Raw genomic sequence first — 21006 nt, forward strand, 5'->3', positions numbered from 1 at the left:
TCTCTGGACTTGTCTCCAGCAGTAGTAAAACCAGTTGACCTCAGTGAACTGACCTTTATTAACTAATTCACAACTAACTAAATATCAACTATATAAACCATAACCCCGATCTGTCAATCTATCTAGATCTATCTAGATATTTATCACAAGTGCAAGATCACCATTACAAATAATTTATGGATCAATCAATAGCTTTCTCTGCTGCTTATCAATTCAAAAGAATAGCTACCCCCACCCCAAAAAACAACAACGACTGCTATCACCCCCACTCTCGCACCTCAGCTGCCCCAGCTTTTATTTTCTCTGTTATGTCCTGTGATTCAACCTGACCTCTTCACAACCCCGGACTGTGGTCAATTGACACTCTCCTCATTAAGCTGACTGGGCTGTTGTAAAACGCAGAGGGCCCGGTCACTCCTTTTCACACTGTGCCAATCACATCAAATGGCATCAGTTGTGTCTGCCTTACTTCAAAACTACTGTAAACGTTTTTGCTGTGGTTATGCAGCTAGTTGCCAGTAACATACTGTAGATTTAAATTAATCTGATTTATTGGCAACAGTTTGTTCAAAGATAAATGAATATTAAACATTAACAAGTCTTTATCTTTACAGAAAAGATTATAAAAAACAGCCTCATGCTGAACGTTCTGAGATTCTCAAATAAACACCTAAACCTTTTTCTGTTTTTTTTTTCTTCAAATTTTGGTTCCCAGACTGCTTTGCATGAGGCTGTTATTTTAAAGTTTTTATCCTTACAGATAAAAACTTGGCTTTTAAACTCTGAATTTAACTGAAAAATATATGCTGAACCACAAAGGAAAGGTGTGCGCTATGGATTTGCAAGAAAAGAGAGGATCCTTGCAAACTGGAATGGGGCACAATAATATTTTCTTTTTGTAATTGATGAAGGCTAAAATTGACGATTACGATTAATTTTATGGCCCTTAACAATGACACGCTCACACAGCATACAGCAAACATAACATGCTCTATAAATACCCACTACTATTCAACAGTTTAGGATCACTTGAGAAAAAAAAATTTTCTCATGATCTTAAATCATGAAAAATATATTTATCTCAATGCGTACGTTTCAATCTTTTAAATTTCTCATTAATATTTTTTACATTTTAATTAATACAAATAATAAAATAACAACAGCCAATAACAGTCCAGCACATGTTCAAACTACTGTTCAAAAAGTCTCACATGTTGAAACATCAAGAAGCTGGATGATAAAATGATGTGTGTGCGATTTTGCAAATACTACGCAAACGGTGACTACTTTGAAGATTCTAAAATATGACATATATTTGCATTTATTTTGGATGCTTTCAGCCACTAGTTACAATTGTGTTAATCCCTGGTTTTGACCGTTTGCTATTATTCTAACATGTGGAAATAATATAAAAGATGGAGTAAATGACCCTAAACTTTTAGTCTGTACAAACACAATATATTCTCCAAAATAAATGTTAAACTACATATACAAATACTGAATATAACACATGCTTTAAAAATATAATCAAAAACTTAATATATATACCACATTTTCCAAACTATAGCCTAGTCCAAAACTAATATCACATATGCTCCAAAATATAGTTCCAAACTAAATATAAATATACAACATATTCTTCAAAAAACAAATCATAAATAAAAAAAATCCAAATATAGCTTAGTCCAAAACTAAATATACAAATATATCAAATATTCTCCACGATAAAGTCCAAAATCAAATATACCCAAATACAACATATTCTTGAAAATATACTCAAAACCTAAATATATAACACAAAATATACTTAAATACACCAATATTTAACATTCCCCAAAATATATACAAGATCATTTCGAAAATATACTACAAAACTAAAACAAATATAGAACATCCTCCAAAATATACTCAATTAACAGTAAGTCCATATAGACACATTTGATGCATTGTGACTGCTTCGTGCTCTTCAATACTGCAGTCAATTTCAGGCACATGCACAGAACACATGCATATGCTAACAGTTACAAAAATGACATCACAAGCGTACCCCATGCTTAGGACCACACGATGTAACCTCCTGTCAGGGTTGCCAGCACAATCCTGCAACATTCTTTTAAATAAATCACACTAATAAACAGCATAACATTTGGGAAAAGGAAGACACATTTCTAAATGGCTTAACTTTATTTCAAGGCAACGGCCATACGCCAACCTCTCAATCTTTCATGTTTTTCTAATCTGAAAGGGTCTGATACAAGCACTTGATCACTTTAATCAGACACATCTGACAAAGGCAAGCCAGAAGACTCATTATCCGAGCATTTCCATGCATTCTTGAAAATCCCCTCGAGCTTTAATATGCATGAAAATGATTACCGATACCAATTGCCTTTAGGCTGATTCTTAATCTTCCTTCAAAATTCTTCAACTGTTAGTGCTTAAGTCACTTTTTATATTTTACAGACATGCCCCCAATTGGCTGTGGACAGAAACCTCCATATTCATGAGAGGCTTTAATTGAAAAACGGGATGGGAGCCCTAAATGTGTTTTTCGTGTAAGCTAGCAGGCATGAATGCAGCTTCAGCATATTTTCTTCATATTCTGCAGTGGAGGAGAACGAAGGGGATAAAAGGATGAGGATGAAAAAAGATGTACTGGACAGACGTACGGAGAACAAACGGAAATCATATACATAAAAACTAATCTGAATCTCAATAAAGATGCCGTTGCTTTACAAAAGACACATCCTTGGACCATTTTCAGCAAAAATCAGACAGGGAGGTTGTTTGCATTCCAGGAAATGTCTCCCATTTTCTGCACATGCAGCACTTGGTTTCCCTGCTGAATGCAGAACACTTCAGTGGCCGCAGCTGTCTGGGTTGCTTGCGCTGAGGCCTTCTGCAGGCAAAATGGAGCCAAAGCTTGTCAAGAATTTCAATGAAAATACAGCATTATAAATGACCTTGAAAAACTGGTTTAAAAAAGGGGAGGCAGAAAACCTAGTACAAAATCCTGGTGCCTTTGTATACCATTACCATATAGAACTATTATGTTAGTTTTTTACAAAGGACTTTAGAAAGACAACGTGCATAATAACTGCCTTGTTAAGAGACTTAAAACTGGACTAAAGTGACCTAACACACTCCTCCGGGTGCATGTCCCTGGCAGTTCCTCTCATAAGGTTTCACTTTCCTCATAGGATGAAAATGACCTCAACACAGCAAAAGCAGACAGGGACTGTTCGCCAGATGTGAGTGGAGTGCAAAAGAGAGAACGAGTCAGAAAGACCGAAAAAGTGGAGAGTGAGAGAGAGAGATAGCAAAAACCATTTGTCTGTAAATTTACTGCCAACCCCACTGGAGTCCTTTGATTAAGGGTTCGAGTGGAGTTGCAGGGGTTTCTGGGATATCTCAGGAGCACTGATCCGGTGGTGCGGGTGGTTAAGAAAAAAAAAACGTGACTGCCATAAAGGGAACCTTGGAGGAAGACGACCCCAGCTAAGTACCTAGAGGTTTGACCTCAAAATGCCAGTATCACCCCACAACCCGCTGCACCTGCCAGGCAGACAAAGGGCCGCTTCCTACTACTGTCTCTGGCCAAGGCCCCTGATCCCATTTAATGCAGCCTGCTCCACAACAAAGGGAAAGAAATTAGGCAGTGGGCTTGATGATAGGGCGACTAATCCCTTTGGAAAGACTAATTCTATCTGTTGCCCGTACAGTTAGGACCAGCTGAAATGTGTGAAATGAACAGCACACGTAGCCACAGATTTGTCACAGTGACCGTTTCGCAGACATGTCGTGGCGGTCCTTCTAATGTGGTTATAATGTATGCTCGCAGGGTTTGACCCAGACATTCCTTTCCTGTCGTGTTTATCGAAGGGTTTAATGTATGCTCTGCGGTATGCACTAACGTATATAAGACTCCAGATGGACCTAAACCTGTTTTTGTTCATGCCGGTTTGTAAAAATACATTGGCTAAAAACGGCTATGGTAGCCATATATAAAATTATATAGTGCTGTATAAAAAGCCAAACAGAGCGAAGAGAGAGCTTAAGGACTGTGGACAAACTCAAGAAACTCTTGTGATTTTCTACCATAGAAGGAAGAATTGCTTTATGAATTTCTTTGTTCTGTTGAACACAAAAGAAGATATTTTGAAGAACATAGGATACCAAACAGTTCTGGGAAACCATTGTCATTTTTAATACTATGGTAGTCAATAGTGGCCAAGAACTGTTTGGTTTCAAGCATTCTTTCAAATTACTTTGTGTGTGTCCATCAGAACAAAAACATGTATACAGATTTGGAACAACTTGAGTGGGGTGAGTAAGGGGCGATTCACATTTCGCGTCTAAAACCGCACACAAAAACGCACTTTCTCTAGTCAAATACCTGCACTTAAAGAGTGTTAAGTTGAACTATTTCCACTCTGTAAAGTTGAACTCTTTCAATCTCAATGCGGGACCGAAGTGCCTAGAAAAATGCTCACGTCCCGACCCCGTCGCTCCCTATTTGCACACGCCTGCCATGTGCATACATTTAAAATAATGAACTTGCGTGTACAAAATAGGCTAAATGTGATTCACCCCTAAATGTGAATGGCCTCTAAAAGAAGACAGAATTTGTATTTTTGGATGAACTGTCCCTTTAAAGTTTCCAAAAAAATGTATAATGCAAATGGCTCAATGGTATTTAGCAGCAACTTTATTTTTGTAGCGTAAAAAGTGTTCAAACTATTAAATTGGAAAATACTGCAAATAACCATGATCATAACTGGACTTTTGAATTTTCCATGGAAACTGCTCATTCACCTCCTGTCTTTAACAAGCTGACTTTACCTCTCACCGCACATCAAAGCTCTGCGCATCGGTCCAGTCACACCACAGTCTCACATTCCTCCTCTTGTTCACACCTAACCTCCACAGCTTTTGCATTTTCTCTCAATGCTACCTTGTCCTAACCAATCAAAACCTCTTGTCCAGGTGACTCTACCTGAAGACAGCTGCAGACGAGTGAATCAAGAGCCAAGCTAATAACGCCGCACGGCGCCTGAAGGAACAGCAATTAGCCTGTTTATAATGATAAGTCGCAAAGCAAACCTTGGATTTTTTTAAAGAGGGTGTTAGCTAGCAGTTAGCTTTCCGTACTCTGTGACCGCAGTGCTAGTCCCCATTTAAAGACACAGGGCTGATAATAGCTGTCTCATTATGGGATCAGACGCTCTCTAATTCAGGCTAGTCTGCTCTGGCCTGCCCGGACTCGGGCTGCCCATGTCTGTGGTCACTGGCGCACTATAAATAAAGGCGGACACTGTGTACATGCAAGCTATCGCATTGCCTTACTGGCCAGAGAGGGAAAGTAAAGTCAAGGCGAACAAAAAACTTAACCAGTGCTTAAAATAATTGCCTCAGATTTAGTGAAACATGGAGGGCACTTGCATTGACAGCATTAGTTTACTTTTGAGTCTAAAAACGGACTGCTTGATTATTAAGGTGGACTGGTTTGACTATAGTTTTTTATTTTGTGCTTTTTCAGGTGTGCTTTAATGATAATGAGTTGAGAGATGCAACATTCCAAAAAGAGTTACAACTTACAGACAGCGTGCTAAAATTCTTAGTTACTGACAGCAAGCTCAAACCTGCTTAAAACTCAAACAACTGTCTGTCAAAGAGCTGCACATGCTGTGCTAATTCATAAACGTTCATCAAATGGAATGATATTCTTCCAATTATGTTCCTTTGTGTTCAGCGGAATAAATTTATACAGATTTGGAACAATCTGAGGATGGGTAAATGATCACAGAATTTTCACTCAAACAAAATTGTGCCATATGCCTTCACTCCATCTAACTGTTAAGCAATGCACACAAATACACAATGCTTTATTAAAAGGATAGTTACACAAATTTTTTTAATTATTTTATAATTTACTCACTATGTCATTCCAAAACTCTATAGTCATTTAAAGAACATGTTGGTAACCAAACAACACCGAACCCCATTGATTTCCACTGTATGGACACAAAACCAATGAGACATTTCTCAAAATATCTTCTTTTTTGTTCCACAGAAGAAAGAGTAAAATACACATTTTGAACCACATCAGGGTAAATAAATAATGCAAAAATGTTTGGGTGGACTATCCCTTCTAGTCATGTTGTTTGCCCATCCCTCGAATAAAACAAAGAATTAGCCTAAGTTTTTTGATTATTTTAAGTTTTTGGCACATGAACCAAAACTTATATATACATGCATCTGTACTATCCAGAATATGCTGAGGCGACTGTCCCTCTCCCCCACACACTGCACACAGAAAGAGAGAGAAACACAGAGAATGCATGGATTAGAAGAGAGAAAGACGCCAGGGCATAACTGCATAACTGAGTAATTGGGGATGACATGTCTGTAACAACACATCAGGCTGTTTGAATAAAACCCCTTCCTAAGAGAAATGCGGAGAAAAAAGAGAAAGAGGGAGAAGCGATGGAGCAGATGCTCAGAATCAGAGTAGCCTCTGAGGGGGTGTCATCCAAAAAAAAGAAAGTGGCAGCGGTTTCGGTACTGGACAAATAGTCCCACACATCCTCGCTGTGCTGAATAGAGCGAGGTGGCAGCCGTGTTGAATGCGTTTGATATGGGATCTCGCTCCAGGGCTCTGCGTTGCATTGCTAAAGGCTCCGATAGCAGTAATTTAGTATGTGTTTAACAGCACACCACATTTCATTGTGCTTCGCTAGCATTTAATACCTGATATCCAGTGCCAAGCAGAAATCTAGACTAGAACACACTGGGCGGGCCGGGCTTACGAGAGGTCTGCTTGTTTGTGCCACTGAGAAAAAAAGGCACACATTTTCCTTTTTACTGTACTGTTTACATATGGCCTTAAAACTTGCAGGAAAAAAAGAGGATGTCAGAAAAGCAAGTGAGACAAACCCATGTCCCCAAATGCATGTTCATGTGCAGTATATACTCACTACGCCATATTTCCTTTGGAAATAGAAACAACACTGCATCCCAAAAGCATGTAAGATTACGCAGTCTAGTTGCTAGGGCACAGAAAATGGAAAAACTGTTAAATAGATGATTTTTACTGATCGAACATAGTCTCCATAGCATTACCTAATGCGTTAACAACAAGGAAACTGGTGTTATATAAAAGCAGTGGAACCTTTCGGCCCACAGAACTTTCCATTTTTGGAAACGGCCATCTTGCAGAGCGTTCCTGGAGAGTTTCTGAAACACCATGTTGTGGCGGACCATCGCGCCCAGAGGAAAATGGAGGCCTTGCCAGCTGTCTGAGGGCTGGAGAAGTGAATCAGCCTTTCTGGAAAAAATCTGAATGTGCCTCATAACCCCAAACCTCAAACCCGGGGAGCAAAAACGCAGGAAAACCTCCATCCTCGCACCACCCAGTGAGAGCGAGAGATTCAGACGCACACACACGGCTGAATCAAAAGAGCTCGTTCTCTCGGGCGTAGGCAAATGGAGGTTATGGATCAGGTCATCCTGACCTCATCAATTCTTCAGGTTTTTTTACATGGCTGTATTCCTGAGTAACACAATCACTGAGTTGCTCCAAGAGGCCTGTTAGTCTGAATGTGAACGTTGCAAAGACTGTGTTACGGAGAGAAAGTGTGAGAGAGAGGCAGAGCGAGCAGTAGGCAACAGAGAGTGAGCGAGCCTGAGAGCTGGCACGCTCCCCTCAGCCCACCAGCCAGGAAGCATCAAGTTCTTATTTAGAACAGGAAGAACAGCTTTGCTTAGCAACTACACTCTCTCCAATCACAGAAGTTTTCAGAATAATACTGCCTGGGCGTGGAGCGAGAGCCGTCTGTATGCCTCTGAGGAGTGAACGAGAGGCCACAGGCTGCTTAAAAACACAAAATCCCTTTTTCACAAAAGGCCCAGATAGCTCAAAGAAACCAGGAGATCGGCTTCGCTGAAGTGCAAGTTGGTGCACAAGAGCAATTTTCAATGCATGGTGCAGAAAATCCTGGTTTTCATGTATTTTACTTAAACAAAGATTAATAATGTTTTAGTTTATTTTCTTATGTTACTAAATACCAATACAACTAGAATTGTATAGTCTTATTTAATTAACACTGCATGTAGGAATTTATAGTGTGTCTGATATTAGACCTGTGTTTTGACTTGCATAACCTTTTATGTTTTGCTTATAGTCAATGTTTTCTTGTACAGCTGCTTTGTAACAATGGAAATTGTAAAAAGCCCTATATAAATAAAGCTGACTTGACTTGACTACAATTGTTTGCGTGTTCATATCAGTTCATTGTGCATTATCTAATGTATACACAAATTTGGATTTAATGTATGTATAAGAAAATGTTGAAAGTGTAATTAACTATGCATGAAAAAAGCTGCATGAGTAATGTACATGCCTCATGTCAACACACTCAATCATATTGTAAAGCTTTGTTATTTTAATTTGAGGCTTTTTATAAATGGCTTAAATGCACTGATGTCTTATACAAATACCTCAATTTACTAAACATAACCTGTATTTTAATTATATCTGGCTAAAATTCTCATTTGCCAATGGACACACTGTAGCCAGCATCACCCACGATGTGCAGGGACGTGACCACACAACGGAGTTATGCATGCATGCGCTTAACAATGCCGTTTGAACATTTAAAAATCAGCTTCATGAGCTAATCCTCAGGGTAGTTTCGGGGGCGGTCAGTGGGAGGTTCGTAGGCGAGAGCAACATGCCAGTTTGTCACATGGCACACGCAGGCAGACTGAAGCTGCATCATCCTTCAGACAAACCCTGAGGAGACATCTTTACCACAAATTCTTCGCCCTCTTATAAGAAGCTCTAACGCAAGTCGACAGATGTAGGAAGTAAATGCGTTCAACTATGTCTCCAAACGCTAGATTCTTTCAGCAGCGGTTTACTTTGGAGTTTTCCGAGTAAAATGTAATTTAAAATAATTACTGCACGCAAAGGCGGGTTGTTCGGATTCCTGGAGAAATGAGAGTTACGTTCCTCTTTAATTAGACTGTGGTCAGGTTTGGACTGAACTTTTTTAATATTTCCAATTTATTCTGGCCGGCAAAAAATAATTGACATTCAGACAGGATTAAAAAAAGCATCCTCCAGCTCATAAAGATGAATCAGAAAGGGAATACGAGGTCCTGTGAGGGCAAACAACTAATTGGGACGGGTAAAAGATACACCCCTGAATTAAAGCTCAGAAATGAAATCTCAGAGTGGACGTTGTCAAGCGGGTTCAGTTTATCAGACTTGCACGGGCTCATTTAAAATGGCCAGGTTTCTTGCGTGGTGGCAGATGCGTATTCCAGGATTTTCCATCTCCACAGCAGATGGGTTGCCATATTAATCATGAAGCTGATGATCACTATCGACTAAGGGCCCTGAATCTGAGAAACTGATCATAAAACAACACTACCATCATTCGGCCATCTGGTCTCACAGACTGGTGCCAGTGCCAGCCTGCACGCCTCTACACCTAAACCAGTGCCCCGTCATCATACAGGCTTACGCACAACACAGACGTTTGAATTACTGACATTGTATTGCAAGCAGGGCTGTGAAACATTACAGATTTCCTAGAGACACCTAAATGGTTGTGAACCCAAATATTTGCATGATTTAAAAAAATCATCTCAAACACAGTCATGCAATTATTTGGATTCACCGGACCATTTGAATGCATTCCTGCAATGTGCAGGGGTCTCAAGGAACTTTTTGTTATAAAAAATCGTTTAACTTGGCATGCACGATGCTGCCTTAGCAAATATATATTTTTCGCAATAACAATTGCTTCTCTTACTTGTGAGGTGCTGTTTGAAAATAACAGTTAAGGATGCAACTCAAGCACTTTTAGCAGCTGTGAGCATTCTAATTAAAGCATCACGGCTAAAATATATGAAATATTGAAAGTGTCCTCATTAAGCATTGCAAATCAACTAATACGCTGTGCAAATAAAAGACACGTTCAGCCATAAATAATAATAACAATATAGCAGCACTACACCATAGTGGATGTGCTTCATTATAGTAGCAAACATCAACAAAAGCCTACAAATCCATTAACATAAAGGCATGCGCTAGCACTGGTTGTGCAACGGGCACCCAGACCAAGCAGATAACACAATGAGAGGTGACGGCTCGACTCAGCGAGAGTGACAAAGCTTTTGGAAACAAAAGAGGCGGCAGGTCTTCACCCCAGCATCAGCCAGTGGAGGGCCGCAGCTGACGCCCTTTAAACAAGAGGTCATGCGGCAGAGAATAGAGGGCACAACCTCTCCGAGCCTCTGGCCACCCCCTCACCTCCATCTCTCCAGGGAGGGGATGAGACTGCATCTCTTGGGAACTGTTAAGCCATCAACCAACCTTTTTAAAATTCAGAGAATAGGCAGCCAAAAATGGATTTCAACCATGGAGTCGAACCTCTGAGCATGTGATTCTGAGCAGCAGGGGTTGGCTGCTGGTCAGCGTGATTCGGACAACGGATGAATAAGAAGCACTATCGGATTGGGTGGGTTGAGGGGCCGGGGGACAGAATTTTTGGCAGTCTGGAAGGAGCAGCGCAGAACACAGCGGCTGGTGGGCAGCAGCGAGGACCACAAGAGCGAGGTCAGCAGACAGATGGGAATGGAAATGAGTAGGCCGTGTGTTCATTTTAATCTTTTCCCCACAGCTGATCCAAGGCATTACACATGCAAACTCGCACGCACACAGCGACCTCCATCCCCCAGGCGTGAACATTTATTATGGCCATTGCCACCTTGGGTCGGACACTCAGTTGATTGGTTTGGTCTCAGGTTGGGAGTCATCTGTAATTTGATAAAGTGAGAGAACAATGGGGAGTTTGATATTCCCCCTTCTACAAGCTCCAGAGCCCCTCTGCGTCCAGCTTATTACACAACACTATTCTCACTGGAGTCTTACTTTATTTTTGGCAGGACAACGTTGTGCACTTGAAATATGTGGTTTAGGGGAAAGTTAAAACTGGGAGTAAAACAACATGACACTATCATTATACGCTTTATCATTGTCAATCCCTTTAGACTGCCTAAACTGGATCAAAACAACAATTCATGTCTTGGATACAAAACAGGCTGATAAAACAGAATAACATCTGGTAAATTTTTGCCGTCACAAACAGATTTTACAACTTTTTCGATCTACATAAAAACAGCTTTGACACTACTTGACGCTACAACAAATGGCAACTTCGTTGTCATGTAACGCAGGCTGTTTACTTGCAATGTATTTTTCTGTTATTTATCAAACAACCATCTGTCCGGTCTGAGAACCGATTGCCACGCGATTGGTCGGACTGATTGAAAAGAGACGGGGGTGGGGGCGCTGGTTGACTGGCTTTGGAGAGAGGTCACATGTCACGGCCCTTTGATGACACGTCAAGGCCCTGGCGCACAGGGCCAACAGATTCCTAATGAGAATTCAGCCGACCTTCTACATCCAGACGAAGTCTGGATGCAGCCTTTAATTAATTCAGCTCACAGTACTGCATTTAGAACTTCTAAATCCTTTTGAATAAATAAAATTAAAGCCAAGCGAACTGTTAATAAAGATCCCAAGTAGTCAGAAATCTTATATCCATGACGACCAGCATCTCATCTAAGTACTGTTTGAAAGAAGTAATTATCTTAATGATGAAGAAACAGAATCTCTGAATATAACAGTATGAAGCCAATATTCTCAGTGAGACTGGAAAGGACAACTTTGAAGTTTTATTCAAATAAAAAAGTCAGAAAGGAATAAGAATGATGAGGTTTAATCGAAAAACGGGTCAGCAGAAGCTGCAATAGACCCTGTCTAACAAAACTTGAAATGAATGGGACCAGTGCTACGAAGCCAGTTTGCTAACTTTAAGACAATGACCGACACTAAAGTTTCACAAAATTCCAAGCTCATCTCTAAAATATTGTGAACAAACTACAACATATAATTATGAAGAAATGGGCTTACTGTCAAATTATTTATCCTAACCAGATGCACAACATGCCAAACAGGGCCCGCCAAAGTAGCCTCCATGTGACAAATATACATAACGCCACATTTATGAAATGTGCCATGTCTCTCACATTTCCCACAGTAATGAAACTGCTTTTGCCTCAGCGTGCACCCAAGCCTGCTGAAGTGACACCATGGTAACACATACATACATGTGTGTAGACCCATTAGCACCATCACACTCAACAGCTGCTATATGGTGGGTGCAGCCAAGCTGAGGCTCTAGTGCTTTTGTGCGCCCGCCGTGTCTCTGACCCTGGCGGGGAGCCTGATCAGGCCGACCCTACACCAACTGCTTTTGGAGAGTGACCTCAACGCCAACCTGCACCCCCACCCCCACCCATTTACACACACAAAACAATGTCCTACACAGCAGTCCTCTCCCTCTCCTCCACCACTCCGAAGCCCATTACTGGCTTCCCCAAGCCATCCCATCACAGACTCCCATAAAATACATAATTGAGACCCCATTTGTCGTATGCAGATGTCCATGAGTGCATCCAGGGGCACAGGACAAATGATGTGCTCTGGAGGTTGGATGGGGGAAGGTCTGCGGTTTACTTTCATTTCAATGCATTGGAAAGTATAAAGTGAAATTACAGAATATATGATGAGGATAAAACTGTTTTAAATAGACTGTACGATCAAATAGTAGGGCTGTCACGATTATTAAATAATCGTCTTATCGCGATTGTTTGACCTCATCGCGATAGTTTCAGATCATCGCAATTATTGCCCATCTCTATAGAAGACACAAGAGGGAGATGCAGTGCCTGCATATTGCATATTTTAGTGTATATATTGTAGCCCAACTAAAGTATGATAATACTGGTAAAATGTACCAAAAATCACTTTACACAAATCTTTAAAGCATATACCATAAAAAACCTGTAGTACAATTTAATATTATTTAAGATAACCTTAATGTGAAAACCAGAATGTCATTAACAAGAAAAAATGTATTGTCTTGCAAGTGTGAAAAAACAGACAAGTAGCTTTTCTATTCACTCCTGATCAAACTCGTTTCATACATATTTGGCGGATGTATTATTGCCATGTAAAAGCCTAGACCCTAAATATATGATTGCCCCATTTTTTAAGAGAAAATTAAAAAATGGATTATATTCAGAACAATGTGGTTGTTTCAAAGCCGAATTAAAATGTATGAGAATTAAATGTCAAAGCCCTAAAATCGTCATGGCTCTGACAAGGAATCGCCATGATCGCAATGATTTACAACAGGCAAAAGGAAAGGTTAATATAATGTGTACAAAAGTCAATACTGGCATATTTCATTGTGTCACTGAAAAACATTCTAACACAATATTAAAATTATATAATGGTGCTATATTAAATAAATGATAACTGTAGGGAGTTGTAAAAGCTGCAAAGAATCATGCTGGTACAATATTCTATATTTTAAAGTTTTTATAACTGCAAGTTATACAAGTGAGCTCACCTTGTAAGATGTCTTGTGCTTGTTCCCCAGCTCAAATGTTCCTTTTAATTCATTGAGGAGCTGCTGCAGTGCACCGATCTCCTCTTTATCAGTATAGTCCTGATCCAACAGAACATAAGCCCTCCAGTTAGACGAGTCGAAGCCCCAGTGACAGGTTCTGTTCTCTAGACTTTTATGACTGTGAACCACGAACTTACGGGTCTGGAACATCAGTCTGCAGTCTAAGCACTGTATGCACGCCGCGTTGGGGTTCGTGTACAGCTCTGGCACGAACAGGCCCTTGCACTTCCCAAAGCATTCGTGGTAAACTTTGAAGCTTTTCTCCGTCCTCTCCAGCTCCATGGGACACGGCAACTCTTTATCGGAGTGCGGGGGAAACGTACCGCCGTAGATGAGGGCATTGCAGAGCCGTTCGGCGTCTGTTTGGGTGATGAGTCCACACGAGGGTGCCGAGAAGGGCAGGATGCCCATAACTTTGAGGATCTCGAGCTGATCGGCCGTGCACCGGGAGCAGTAGATGTGCAGTTCGTCGCACACCGAGTTGATCTGCTGTAGGGAAAAGTCTCGCAGGACGCTGTTGAGGACTTGCGGCAGGCAGAGGCGCTTCTCGCCGCCCACCACGAAACACGAAATGGTCTCTCGCTCCAGGACCGTCTCGCACCTCTCGGTGGAGCGGTCGGGCGGGATGAACAGGGGACCCGGCATGACCGGAGGCGTCTGCGCCGGGAGGTTCACGATCATCTCCGCGCTTTTGCCCTCCTTTTTAAACAGCATGTCCTGCTGCCAACGGGCCGAGAAGGCTGCCGGTCCACCGAGCGAGCTCATGGAGCTCAGGTGAAACTGCTTCAGAGTTTGTTGAAGTCCTGGATGGGGCTGAAAGCTGGATGGCGCCTCCATGTTCAGAGCGCTACCTGGACAATCCGACCGCGGCGAACTGAACGAATGTGAACGTTACGAGTCAAAACAGTCCAGGGAGACGAATTTCCATGTTACTTTGGAAAGCGTGAAATACCACCATGTAATCCATTGAACCGCTTCATGATAGTAGGCTTTCGGTCATACCGGAGTTCAAACCTACGATAATAAAACTCCCCAGAGGTGTATGTTTTGATCCTGTAAATGTAAATATATATCACTGACCCACTCGGTACCTAGTGTGCGGCGCAGTTGAAGTCTGCCTTCGCTTTACTATGAGTGTGTGAGTGACTCTCTCTCTCTGTCTCTCTCTCTCAGTCATTGAATCCCGGCCAAGAATGTGACTGACTCCCTGGTTGGCTGTTCCCTGAAAAGTTCTCCCTCCCCCCGCCGCCAGAGCAGCTGCAAAAGCGTGAACACAACCTACATGTCTTTTACGCGTTATTGTAAACACACATTAAAAGTCATTATGATTGTGTAATGCGAGACAAGTTCAAACAATAATATTGATAAATGTCTAATGGGCATTATTTAAAGAGTTAGCAAAAGTTTAACCGACACATTTGGGAAGTTTTCACAAATATGACACATTTCTCTGTAACATGGCTACATTGTAAACATGGCAATTCTTAAAAATATTCTTAATATCATCATGATCAGTGTCATGAATGTAACAGCACCGAGAAAGACATAACTCGTTGCTTTGTTTTGATTGGGTGCTATGAAAGTCGCGAGCGTTTGTTTAATGTTTGGATTTGGCAGGATGGACTTATGCGAAGTTGCATGAAATACAATCCTAAGTATTATGAATTTTCCATTAAATTCCGTTTCACATAATGATCGATTTGCTGAGGTAAACTCTTGGGGCAAGAATAAACACAGTCAAACATCCGTCACAAAATAAACCTCCAAAAGAACAGTTCATTCCACACGGGGGTTTGTCTGAAATTATAAATACAGTAACTAAAGCTGGGAAACGACACTAGACGATGAACAGGACACAATATGTAAGAATGCATGATTTTATTAGTTAAAAAAACATTTTCGTACTAGGAATGTAAACCAAAACTTCAATTACAGTGGTAATTGGGTACAGCATATCAAGCAATATCAAGAAAAAGATCATGTAAGACACTGGCATGGTTTAGAATGGGACTGGTGTAATGTATTGGCATCTTAGTATATCTTAGTTTTAAGAAACTTACCAAAACGAATAATATAAATAACTGGTATATTACTTAAAATATTCAATCGCTTTAAAAAGTATTCACCATGCACTTAGTAAACAGTGTCTATTTGTAAAATTGCGATTCTCAACCACGAGGGGGCACTATAATTCAACACACAACATTTCATAAACGTACGTGTCAAGTAAGAAAACAATTGGAACAACTTTATTTTTTAAATTGTCAAAATAAATAAAAATACAAGGAACTGCTGCTCTAAAACGTCATACAATTTATATTACTTACCACAATAATAAACCACAATCTAATCCCTTTATAAACATATTAAGTAGTGGTTTACTCAGTTTTCCTACAAGGTGAGGCAATTAAAGGCACTAATACAGTATTTAAAAACTTCTCAACAGTGGCTTGTTCAATCTAGGGACGCTGGATTATTGAGAAATGTATATCAGATTGTTTTGGAGCTGGTTGAGTTGTTTGACTAATCAACTTCAGGTTCAACAACAATTCCTTTGAAAAATTAAATATTCCTATGTGTATCATGAACATGATTCATTCTTTTCCATTTCAAAATCTTTACTTTGCACCCGTAAATATACTAAACTACACATCCAGGCAAGCAGTGACAAAGTTGATTTCAAACTGGATAAACACTGACGCATTGTTAATACACGCATAAATCAATTATTGAAATATTATTATTAGGATTCTTTTACACTGTGCTGGACAGATAAATTAGTTTGTTAGGCAGATTAAAGTTATAGTGGCTAATAAAATAGTTTTAATCTTTAAATCTTAAACTTGGTGCATTTATTCTTTCATGCCTGCATTTCATCATGTTCAATTATACATGAAGTTTTTAAAGTTTTGTAAATTTTTTAACCCCTTTCTTACATAAAATTTAACAATATCAGTTGCTGGAGTTTGGTATTTTAACATGTCCATGACAACTGATATCATGTATAAAAAGTTTTTTTTTTGCCAAGTACAATGTAGTTTTTAGAAGTAAACACTGCACACTTTGGCATTAATATCCTTCCTTATACAGTGTTAAACACATATCCACTTCTGTAATCCTTTCAAATACGAAAAGTTCTGCTAAAACACATTCAGGTAGGCTTTAGTGTTTGGTCCAAACAATAAGCATAGAGAGCGTATGTGAATGCATGCTCTCATTGTCTCCTTTGGCTTGTTAACTCATCAGCATGTAAAATGAGCACAGATGTGAACAAGCCACCAATGCAAATCAAGGATGCACATCATCTAAAGATTTGTAGAAGTGTAAATCCAGTGCTGGATTCATTACACTGGTTCTGTCGGGAGTTGAGGTGGCTTATCATCATACTTTGGTGGCGGTGTCAGTGGTTCAATGGTCACCACCCCACCTCGTGCGGGGCTTTGGATATTAAGACGAACATCCTTCAGATGGAGTTTCTCTGACTTGATTCTGCGCACTCTGAGGGGTCTAAGGATGCGGCTGGCCCTGCTGCCGCTGCGTGCTGGCTGGGAGCTGGGGGCTGCGGGCTGGGGTCCGGGGACTGGAGCCTCCTGGCCATTATCTCCACTTAGTTGCTGGCCTTCGTTTTCAACAGCTGCAATAAGATCTTCATATGAGGGCAGCTGGTAGCTCTGTCTCAAGTTGCTTTGCCTAACTGGGTACTTTCCACTGGTGACCGCTTCCTCATAGGTGGGTACATCAAAGCTGGGAACTGGTTCTTCATTTGACCTGTTTACAGAGAAATAATGTGAGTTGCATAGAGGTCAAGCCACCTCATAATTTAATGTTTAATAACAAGACTACAGAACACTACTCACGGCTCATCATGGTTAGGACTGCGTACGCCTGCAGTTTCAGACTGTCTCCTGCGCTTCTTGTTCCTCACCCCCAAACATATAGCGAGAAGCAACATAGCTATTCCGACTCCTACCAGCACATAGGCAACTGATGTCGTCTTTCCATCTTCACCTTTTCCATGGTTCAGTCCCGGGGCTGTAGTATTGTGCGGCTGTACCACGTCAGAAGGGACTATCGTCCACACTATCATGACAACTCCAAGTGCCACCAAGCCCATACCTAGCGCACAGAGAGCATACTGGGAGCCTGAGCTATTGCCCTCATTGGTGGGTGAACGCCTACTTCCTGAACACAGAGGCTGCCCACTGGAGCACATAGCTTTAAATGCTCCTCTTGAATCAACTTACTCTAAAAGCGGTCCAAATGTGGAAGATGAGAGCACCACTGTCACATACAAGAAAAAAAGAGGCAGACATTGTAAACATTTCAATGACAAGGAAATACATCCTGGAAATAGCTGGGAACGATTTAAAAGAAAAGCCTCTGTGAATTCAATGGAGACAGACTTTACAGACAAAAAAAGATCCTTTGGGGCACAGTGCCACTCTGAAGGTCAAAACTCAGGAACCGAGCATTCCAGCTTTTGATTTAAAATACTACCATGTTTAGGCATTGTATGACATTTTATAAGTAATAAATACTGCCTTTAAATCATGTTGGGCTGTCCAGGTTAGTATTCATCATCATGTAAATGCAGAATGTACAGTTTAGTTTTTGTGCATTTTGTGTACCATTGATGAAGAAAATCTCAAAAGCTCCACATCCAGAATATATCACTCATTTCATTTGTGCGTAATAATGTGTCAACACCTTTTCCATCATTCTTTAACAGATGAGAATAAAATATATATAAAACATCTATTGCATACCTGATGTGCATTTTTTGCTCTTTATTATTTGATATATTAAGCATCATAATCTCACCATCCTTCATTGTTCTTCAGTAGCTAACAACAAATGTCCTTGGTAATAAACTGTAAGATTCACCAGGAAGCTTATTAGAACAAACGCAAACCTTTCGGAGTTGAAAGTGAAAGAACTTCTTAATAGAAACAAATCTTTGTCTCTACTGAGATTCGTCAGAAAGACACCAGTCATATTTAGCCTATTTCAGAAATAATAACCTAAAATTGTTCCAGAGGGTAGGATCAGAGGTACGCTGCCGTACACTAACTGTTGCCATAACAACAAAGCATTGTTCACTTGTGAATGTGGGCACACCACTGTGCTCAGAATAAGAATTAGTGTGGGGGTCCATTTTGTTAGCAAATGGCCAATGATCAATTAGCAAAATAGCTCACAGTATCCAATATATTTATTTTCGGCCTTCTCTAAAAATGCTTTCTCTGGCCCTTTAATACTTTGTTATACAAGCGTGAAAATGCAGACTACAGTCCTGATCTATATTTTCAGGTGACATTATTAGTGACTAACTTCAGTACTAGTACTTGCTTAGGTAGACACTAAAAGAAACTGTAAGTGCAAGCGCTGTGTGACCTTTGAATGACTCATCTGCACGTGGGTGTAACAAATTCGAAGTGGAAGAGTAAATGGTCAAATACGTAAGCTAAAACGGTAAACGAAATCGATTCATGATACTGTTATTATTCACAGAATTGAGAGAGATCAAAAGAGGGTCAAGGAAAGCATACACTCAGAAGGTTCAGTAGCGAGATTGACAAAGAAAATGTAGTGCCATCCCAAGGTTAAGGAAAGACTTGCACATGAAGGGCACTAATATAACAGGTTTGCCACCCAACATGATATGACATGAACCTCAAAATGTGCAACACCAATCATAAGTGACCTACATTTGATGCTCACGACAAAAAGGAGTTTTGTTCCAATCGATTTTATTCTGTATAATCTGCACTCCAGGAAAGAGATGCTATGAGCGATCGCTTTCTGTTGTGCACAGATGTAGCATCTTAAACTAAAGCTATATTTTAATCATATGTGGCTCTGTGTACGTGACACGTCTATGGGTCAATGAGAGCAAAGAGCATTATATTGTGGTCAAAACAAAAGAAACATAAAATAGGGAAACATGACAAAAGACCAGGAAGGGCTGTCTAAATACAAAGAGCAACACATGCTCCCTGTTCTGAAGTAAACAGACACAGAAGCACAGATCACTAAATACTCACGACTAAACATCCACCATGACACGAGACCTTTTGACCTTTTCTCAGCTTAAGTAATCAATGACGGAATCCTCTCAGATTCCAACAATAACTCAACTGTAATTGGTTAAAAAAAATTGCTAATTTTTGTATTTATACAAGCAGATTGCTACTGTACTGTATGGTTAATAACTAAAATACCATTGTGACTACAGCTGGTAGTAACAGTTACAAAAGGTAAATGTGTCCTATGGCGCCAGATTTAGAAAAAAAACAACCATTAAGAAATCTATATTAAGATATGTTAAATTATAAATAATAATAATATATTGTTTACAGTTAGTCTTCTAAATTGTTGCCGTCACAAGGACACGTACGGTATATTTGTCAACTTCACAGTTATTGTTATTAAATTAAAAACTTGATACTGTAAAAAACACATTCTGAAAGCTGTTGACACAGTTTTAAGGAGATATCATTGCAAATGAACAGCCGTGACATTAGTAACTATGGTGATCAGGTGGCTACTTTCCATAGTAAATCTTTGAAAACTGTGGAAATACGATCCTTTGGAAATCTTACAATGTCATTGCTTACAGAACAAAATAGTTTAAAAAAGTCATTCATATCACTATTATTAGTTACGTAACTTACTACTCTTACTGACGGTTTTGTATTAGAACAAAAAATAAATACCGAATACAAGTCATCGTATAACGCTAGTTTAACTCAAAACATGACCATTAGACATTAAAACTCAATCACAGATTTAAGGTCAAGTTGAGAAACAGTTAAAAGTCGAATTAAAGTAAACTCGCTGCATTTATTCACCAAGGTTACGTTAACGTAAGAAACTGACATCCACGATTTAAATCAAACAAACGACACACATTTCCCAAGAACGTCTATTGTTGGTTATTGTTAACAAATCCAAACCGAATTCCATCAACAACTACAAATAACCACAAAAACACGGTTCAACTTTACGGCCTGTCCTCACCTCCCGTTCAACGCCCGCCGCGCCTTCTTTCAAGAAAGTACCTGAGGCAGGTGTCGCTCCCAGCCGCAGGTGAACTGCTGTCCTCGGGAACCTTTCATTCATTTAAGAAGGAAATGTTACATGAAACGGTATCAATTATCGGACAACGAGTCTGCTTTAGCTGTTTTTGAGCTTAAACAGAGACAGGAACTTTGTTCAGAAGAAGCTCGAGCGCTGCCTATCAGTTGTAAAATGGTTAAGCGTGATGCATGGTCCTAAAGCACGTCGGGTTTGATGTTACAGTTCTAAAACAATTGATCTATTTAACGTTACATGTTTTGTTATTAAGAAAATTAAACATTTTGTTTGATATTTTTCCTAATAAAAAACGTAAACAAGTTTGATAATTTCTTTTTTACAGAAATGTTGGCATAAACTTGAATTATACTAAACCTTG

General features: G+C 40.0%; 2 protein-coding genes across 4 annotated transcripts in view; both read right to left on the reverse strand.

The window, feature by feature from the left end:
- The window catches only part of skib (v-ski avian sarcoma viral oncogene homolog b), a 28648-nt gene extending 13525 nt beyond the window's left edge, over positions 1–15123 (reverse strand). The window contains exon 1 of the mRNA XM_079482528.1: positions 13491–15123. Coding sequence (XP_079338654.1) covers positions 13491–14387 — 897 coding nt within the window. The 5' untranslated portion in view covers positions 14388–15123. The remainder of the gene's footprint in view (positions 1–13490) is intronic.
- Positions 15124–15412: 289 nt separating this feature from the next.
- On the reverse strand, positions 15413–20860 carry tmem51b (transmembrane protein 51b). Of its 3 annotated transcripts, XM_079483716.1 has the most exons (4): positions 20571–20826; positions 17795–17831; positions 17408–17666; positions 15413–17318 (listed from the first exon to the last, which is right to left on the reverse strand). In XM_079483716.1, the coding sequence occupies exons 3-4, from the start codon at positions 17662–17664 to the stop codon at positions 16895–16897; spliced, it is 681 nt and encodes a 226-aa protein (XP_079339842.1). In that variant the 5' UTR covers positions 17665–17666; positions 17795–17831; positions 20571–20826; the 3' UTR covers positions 15413–16894. The 3 variants fall into 3 exon arrangements, with proteins under 3 accessions (XP_079339842.1, XP_079339840.1, XP_079339841.1); XM_079483714.1 differs by having other exon boundaries at positions 17408–17831; positions 20571–20860; XM_079483715.1 differs by having other exon boundaries at positions 17408–17831; positions 20612–20813.
- Positions 20861–21006: the final 146 nt, after the last annotated feature.

Source organism: Barbatula barbatula (assembly GCF_947034865.1).
Source record: "Barbatula barbatula genome assembly, chromosome: 20".
NCBI lineage: Eukaryota > Metazoa > Chordata > Actinopteri > Cypriniformes > Nemacheilidae > Barbatula > Barbatula barbatula.